Source organism: Atta cephalotes (genome assembly GCF_000143395.1).
Source record: "Atta cephalotes unplaced genomic scaffold scaffold00032, whole genome shotgun sequence".
In the NCBI taxonomy this organism is placed as follows: Eukaryota; Metazoa; Arthropoda; class Insecta; order Hymenoptera; family Formicidae; genus Atta; species Atta cephalotes.
Window position 1 is genome coordinate 2,722,173 of NW_012130096.1, and position 8,498 is coordinate 2,730,670.

The window sequence follows — 8,498 nt, forward strand, 5'->3', positions numbered from 1 at the left end:
TCGTCGTACGTACCGACGTACGTCGGTCGTAGTTGTCGTACGTACGTTACTATATATATATATATATATATATATATATATATATATATATATATATGCCTGATTTTATGTTTTTGGTCTTAACTCTAAAATCAACCAATAGAATACAGATTTCAATTGAGATTGATAGTTCTATTGGCTAAATTTTAAGATTTTACGGTTAAGACTGAAGCATAAATCAAACAATATATGTACTTGTGTTTTTCAGGATTGGTAAAATGCCATTCCAATCTAGATGTGGCAATAATTCTGCAATCGGAGTCACCAAGCACACATGCCCACTTTGCAATTTCTTGTCTTAAACATTTAGTAAAATCATTCTCATCAGGAATTTCTTGATATCCTATTTTCTTAAAAAGGATAGGCAAAATTCTACGCATCTTTTCCTAAAAATTATTAAGTAAACTAATTATATAAACCTTATCATTTGTGTCATAACTATTTTTAAAGAAAACAATATGTTAAATATACTTAGTATATGTTAAATAATAGTATTGTCGTTGCATATGATACATATTTTAAAAGTTTTAATTTTAGTAAAGAAATTATTTTAAAAATCTAAGTGTAATAAAATATAAAAATAATATAAAATAAATAATATAAATAATATAAATAATGTAATATAAATATAAAATAATTTATAAAATTATAAAAACATTTTCTAAATTTATTACAAATATTAAAAAAACATGATTTTTTACTAACTTTATTTAATTTTGTTTCTTGCAAAATTATTGAGTAAATTTTTAGATTATATTAAAAATTATAATTATTGTACACATTTATTTTAGATAATTACATTTTAGATAGCAAATAATTTATTGTTATTTAAAATTATTATTTAAAAATAAAAAATATATAATTTTTAGATAGTAATTTTAAATTATGAGATAAACGTTTTAATAAGCAATAAATGTTTATAAAACAATATAACATATTTCAATAACGAAATTTACTATATACCTCAAGTCCAATTTCCGGAAATGGAATAAAAATTGACAGATATTCAAAAGCTTTGATCATAGGATACCATGCTACATAATCTGTCTCTCGTGATAGGTAATGGCTAAGATTCCAAAATGTAGATAAATTTAATGATTTCTCTTCTATTGCAAGATAAAATGCATCGTCAAGAATTTGAGCACGATTGAGAACATGTATATTTTTATAATTATCAGAATTTAAATAAGAGACGATTCTTTGCCACATTGTTAGATCATAATTAACGCGATAATAGCCTGTTATATAACAAATAAAAATATTATTGATTAGATCCTTTGCGTTAATTTTATAAAAGAATTTTATAGAAGAATTCTTTAACAAAGAATATATACCTTTTTGTCAAATATATATATTGCGAACAGTATATATCGTATAAAAAAGATTTTTAATGGAATTGCAAGGATATAATTTTATATATAATACAATACATAATAAAATAAATAATTAATTTAATGTATTAAAGTGCATGACAGGCTTTGCTATAGTTAGATATAGGATATGATAAATAGCATAGAGTTCTAATATCTGCACGCCGCATATTACGCATAAACATACAATATATACAAAATAAAATAAATTTTACGTGTCAGAGATCTTACACAATATTATAATATTATGTTTTTGTAATATGTAAATATTTTTAATTTGCATAAATAAAAAACAAATAAAGTAATAACATTAAAATTAATAATAATATATTAAAAATAAAAATATTAAAGTTAAATTATGAAAGGAAATACTAACTCACAAAATTATTAGCTTACCAGTTTGTTGCAAGTTCAATATGATCCAATCAAATTGTTTAATATTCGGAATATTTATTTCTTCAGTATGTGGTGTTAGCCAATGGTAGGGTTCAGTATCATTAAAATTGAGATCTGTTTGTGTGGTATAAGTTATAGGTATCCACCATGAGTTTCCTTTATGTGATATTATTATATTGCCACTTCGACTATCTCGAATCACATTTACCACGGGATATTGACTTGCCGTTGTCCATTTACTCATCATTTTTGTTAAGTTAATCATGTACTCAGAATTCAATTCAATGTAAGCAATTTGCATAGCGGTCCATAAATCAGAGACAGAGTTTTTAGAGCTAAGTTGACTAAATCTTCAAAATTTAATTCATTTCAAATATTATAATAAATTACAATCATGTTTTATATAATTAATACATTTTATATAATTAATTAATTAATTTTGCTGTATTTTAGGTAATTGTAGTATAATTTATACATAAATATTATATAATTTAGAATTTATATAACTTAATACATTAAGTAGACTATGCTTTTAAAGCTAAAGCTCGATCAAAGATCTAAAAGTTGAAATCAAATAACACTAAGCCAATTAAATAATAAGCCGCTTGTAAATGTATTAAATGTAGAAGAACAAAATAATAATGTCATATAAGAATTAATTTCTATTATAATTATATTTAAAGTTACTACTTACTCCATGTTTAAATACTTATTGATCCCCTTCCAAAATATCACATCAGTAAGTACATGTTGAAGCATGCGAAATATAGTAGGTGCTACAAAAATTTATGATATAAAATTTATGATATAAAATGTTATAGATATATTTAAAATGAATTTATTATAGTGTAAATTTGTCGAATTAATATCGTTATTTAAAATAGTTTATTATAAGTTCTAATATTTTTTTCATTTTCATGCAAAGTTAATTTTACATTGCAAAATAAAAAGATTATAGACAACTTTCTCTAAGGAAATGAGCCTTTTTCTTTATATTCAGATGAAAGATAAAGAGAAAATATGAATGTACGTACGCGCGCGTGAAAATTAATGGAATTATTTATTCAACTTTACCTTTGATATAAGAAACGGAGGTAAAAAGTAAATCAATATCAGAGATATCATTAATTTTTTGTTGAAGAGGTTTCATAAGGGAATGAGTATCCAAGTTAAGAGAATCATGTCGAATCTGAACTACAAATAAATCTGATATCTGAGAATCTGGAAAAATCTGGACATAATAATTCTTAATGTAATTAAACAAATATTCAATCAAAAAAGATGTTCGGTATAATAACTGATATACAACATGCGTCTTAAAGACGTCTTTATATCACAAAGTACATTACAGACACCCGAAAATTATGTTTTAGAGACGCATTTATTTAGCACTGTCGTTATAAATAATTTTACTTTTTGTATCATTATTAACTTTAACTTATTATTTTGATTTAAATATGCTATTTCCTGACATTTTTATATTTCAGATTTTACAAAAAATTAGGAAGTATATTGAACGGTCGATATTCTATTCTTAACAGCTAAAAGATTTGCAAAATTTTATGATTTTATACATTGAATCAAGAAATATTCTTTTTTAAATATCCTCTTCCCTTTAATTACAATTAAATTAACTCTCTAGCTAATGCAAAAGATATATGTAAATAAGAAACCTCATTAATGGTATTTGCTGCAAGTAATCCTGCAATACCATCGATTATCCATAAATAAGACCACCAAGATAATCTGATCAGATTATTCGACCAATGATGTGCTACTTCATGTACTACTAATCGCGTAATCTCTATTTTACGTGAAGAAGGATCTATTGCTTCATTATATATAATTCTTCTTTCCCTAAAAGTTATTTATAAATAATAAATTATGTTAAGTTCCCATCAGAGAGTAGAAGAATTAATATCAAAAATAACTTAATATTATATCGATTAAAATAACTAATTATTATTACTAGTTTGTGAGTCTCATAAATAATTCGTTACCGTTACTTAAAAAGTATCTGTTTGTTATTGTTCCGTTATTTTTTTAATGTTAAAATAAGATCAGTCTAAAAAGTTTTGCAATATTTTTTTCTTTAAATATTAATAAAAGTAATAAACATTACTTAATGACATTAAACCGATATGGGAAAATATAACTAAGAAGCGAAATGATTTTTCGGTTCAAGCTTTATACATGCTTGCATAACAATATTTCGAAAAGCGAATTTATATAAATTTTAAATAAGTAATTTGAAATTTGTGAACCAAAAATATGATTTAATCAAATAGTATTTTGTTTGTATTATCTAATTCTATCTTTTCAAGTAAGATATCCAAGATATTCAAAACTGAATATAATACAAAAATTATGTATGTATAAATGTGTTGAATACTGAAAAAATAACGATATAAACGTATTAACTTAATATATTTAAAATTCATTATCATTATGAAAAAGATGTAACTACACTGCTGTTATAAAAAAAAAGTACAAGTTATCAAAAGTAGTAATTTATAACGATAACGGTTACAAATAACATTTTGCTTCCATTCATTAAATTATATTATATAAACAATATAAATATAAAAATATTTTTTAATAAATTTTAAATGTTAATATTGCATGTTCATACTTTTTTCCATTAAATCAATTTTGCATAAAATATAAAAATTTTAATACATTTAATATCTTCTCTTTATATATGTACACTATTACCTATAAAAAATGAGTCCCCATAGCGACATGCCATCTCGAAAATGCCGGTCCCATATATTTTCGGAGTCTGGAAGAATAATGTGATCTATTTTTGAGATCTTTTTATTCCATCTGGTTTCTAAATGCGATGTAACAATTTCAAGCACATTCCTCGCGAATATTGTATATCGTGCAGAATATAGTCTGCACCATATAGCTTGATGTTCGAAAGTATTTACGTTAATATGATCAGAGGGAAAATTGGTCAGCACAACTGCCACATGATATGTTGACATTAACGGAGTAATGCGGAAATGTGTCCAAACCATATTATTATTCGCAAACTCTAACTTTTGAATCGGCGTATTCGATAAAGCCGTATAATTTTCATGATGCAGTATAGAAATTTTAAAAGTGGTTTTAAATGCTGGTTCATCCCAGCATGGAAATAATCGTCGGCCCCTAATAGGTTGAAAATGTACTCCGTTTAACCATCTGCAATTTTAATGAAAGATAATGAAGAGTCTTTAGTAATACGGTCTTGCGAGATTTGATCCACTGAGATGTGGAGATGGTTTTTAACGTAATTTTTTGCGCTAAATCTAAATCTGGCACAGATTTAAAGCTACGAATTTAAAGTCGGAAACTCCTACATCTCAGTGGATTTTTCAAAGTTTCATTGGCAGGTTTGTGTAATTAATTAAGAAATAGGAATTTGGAAAATGTCAATATATAATATGTAGTGCGTTTTTAATCTCTTAATATTTACTTACATTACATCTGTTCCATTTATAAATGAATTAAAAACATTTTCCTTGGGATGAACCGGCATACCGTAGAATTTCATATTCAGAATATAGAACCCAGGCGAGAGATCCTCCGTGAGGTAAAATGTTAATATATGCGTTGTAGAATTATACATATGTTGTTCCCATAATAATTCATAGCTATTACCATTATCTTCGTTAATCAATGTGGGCGTGTCAAATATAATCAAAAAATATTGATGCAAATATATATATTGCGTTTTTTGATAAATATGGATCCTGATACTGGTTTCGCCTTCTAATGTATAAGCAGTATAATTCTTTTCGAAGTGTGGTATCAACTTGATATTATAATTCGTGGGTACTATATATGTTGGTAAACGGTCAATTTGTTCAACTGCAGAATGGAATTCGTTTTTCTTATTTTTCAAGTCATACATTTTATTTTTGAAATCATAAATTGTTATGGCAAGAGTTACTAAACACAACGCCTTTATAAAATCCATTTGTTTATAAAATCCAATTTCCAATTGTTTTTATTTTAAATATTTCTGTAAAGTAATGACTTTTTGTTAGAAAAAAAAATAGAAACAAATAGAAACTGAATTTATATACTTTTTTCATATAATGCCTTTTGATAAGAGAACGTATTACAGGAATTTTTATCTTGTAGGTTTTAATGTGTATTCCATTTATATAGGAAAATATTTGATATAGTTTTTTATTATATACTTTTTACTATTCTTTGAAATAGTTATTATTGTTAATTTATAAAAATTTAAATGAAAATGAAAAAGTAAAAGTAAAAGTATATAAATTTTTAATAATTTTCTAGAAAATTGTTTTTAGATGTGAAAGTAGCATAAATGTATGTGTGTTAAGGAATTATTATTTCATTTTAATGCTCATTTTTTTAAGTTAAAGCTATTAATTAAAAATAAACTTTATTAATTTCTTCTTCGAACTTAAAAATTTAGACTCAGCGATTTATAAAGATATAATATGTTTTCTCTCAAGCAAGATCAATTATCACTGATGTTATCACTGATAATAATTTATATGTTTATTAACAAGTTGTCCTGTTTATTATTTTTTATAATCAGATTTCAGTTAAATAAACAAATAACTAACAAATAATTATGCATACAAAATAAAATTCACATTTATTTTATACCTGCTTTGGTACTATAAGTACGTAATAAAAAATTTTAACTTAGCTTATGATTTTAAAATGATTAAAATATATGCTATTATTGCTAAAATAATTTTTATGTGTATAATTTTATTGTTGGTTGAATATAACATCGGAAGAATAAAAATTTATATTTTAAAATGCATCAACAATTTCGATAGTTGATAAAAATGTCTGATCGAAAATAAAATCGTTTGTATTTTTGCGTTTGTACATTTTTGCAGGTCATAAAAGAGATATTTTTAATGCCTTACTATATAAATTAAAATTTTATGCCAATAAAAATGTAATCCTCTACAATAATTAGTTAAATTATTAATATATCACCATAGATCGTTAATACCAAAAATATGTACGCCAAATTACAATCTTAACGTTTCGAGAAATCACGAAATACTAATAAAATGTCAGCACGCTAATAAGTACAATGATATTATGATAAACTACTAAGGTCGTATATGATCAATAAGCAATGAAGAATTAATATATACTCAAATATATCCGTGTCCAAATATTACAATTTTATATTTAAATTTGTTTTCTTAGGAAGCATACCACCAACAGTAGAAAACTATATCCAACATTTTTTATGTTTTATTCTATTTTATACTTATTTATAAGAATCTTTCGTTCTTATGCCACACACATTACAATATTAAATAAATACAGCATTCTAATTTTCTATTTCTTATTTTACATGAAATCTTTTTATTATTTTGCCTTGAAATCGATCATTAAATATTAAAATGCTTAACAAGTAGTTAAATTATTAAAAAGAGAAAATTTTCCTTTATCTTTCTCTCTAAAAAAAATCCTGCAAGTTTTAAGAAAGAAAATAAAAGTACGTTTTCTAAAAATTTTAATGACACTCTGATTTAATTAACCTTTTGTGCTTTAAGTTATATGATTGGCTTTAAAAATCTTGCTGTTTTACACCATATGTCAACTCGACTGGCAATAAAATGTAATATTATATCGTTCTTAATTTAAATAAGTATACATTTAAATAAATATAAGGCACATTATGTATAATACATTATAAATCTGCATATAAATTCATATTATAACATGCAAAGTAATGTACTGTCAATATTACGTAAAAATATATGGAGCGCAAAGAATTAATTGGAAAAAATGCTGTACATTTTTATCATTTGTACACAAGTAATGTCACTTCATAGGACAGAAAAGTTTGATAAAGAGTGTTCGAATATTGAAGGACAATTTGTATATCTTTCTATATATCGATTTATAATATATATATATCTTAATGTCTCCATTTTTTCATGTTATTAAGTTAAATAGTACTATATTTAATAATATTATCGAGTTAAATAGTGCTTCATAAAAAGTTAATCTTTTCTCAAAAACAAATTGCAGCATTCCAATTATTTCTATTTACATTTTATCATTACATATGTATGCAAAAAATATATATCTCGCGTCATGTTGAACTATTTTCCTAGTGACACGACAACAATATATACGATAATAACATAAATAAGAGAATAAAAAGTTAACAAATTTATTAGATGTCCTTTTATTTTACTATTGGATTGTATTAATCAATATTTTATTATTATTATTAATATATTATATTAAAATCCGTTTTTTATCTACGATTTTTTTTCTATCAATTTTGATCTACAATTTCTTTACTTACAATTCATAAATACATATACATATACAAACATAAGATTATTACAAAAATGCGAATGAAATAGATGCAATTCCTCTTATCATTTCCTCTTCATTAGCTTGGAAATTGCTCATTACATTTATATGAGGAACATTAAGTCTATCATTCCCGACATCCAGTACACAACATGTACGCACATTAATACTGATTATCGATATAAAAAATAAGATAATGATTTAATAAATCAAATTTGCTATATCTTCCTTTCTTCTCGAATATTAAGTTCTTTTGTACACGAAAACCTACCATGTATGTTCTTATTTTAAAATAATTTATTATTAATATAATTAAATTGTGTATGTATATATATATATATATATATATATATATATATATATATA

General features: G+C 23.9%; 1 protein-coding gene across 1 annotated transcript; it reads right to left on the minus strand.

Annotated features, from left to right (window-relative positions):
- Nucleotides 1–185: 185 nt before the first annotated feature.
- On the minus strand, nucleotides 186–5,331 carry LOC105621304 (aminopeptidase N-like). Its single transcript, XM_012202770.1, has 8 exons — nucleotides 5,273–5,331; nucleotides 4,552–4,994; nucleotides 3,479–3,609; nucleotides 2,880–3,036; nucleotides 2,500–2,581; nucleotides 1,806–2,155; nucleotides 1,003–1,277; nucleotides 186–425 (listed from the first exon to the last, which is right to left on the minus strand). The coding sequence occupies exons 1-8, from the start codon at nucleotides 5,329–5,331 to the stop codon at nucleotides 186–188; spliced, it is 1,737 nt and encodes a 578-aa protein (XP_012058160.1).
- Nucleotides 5,332–8,498: the final 3,167 nt, after the last annotated feature.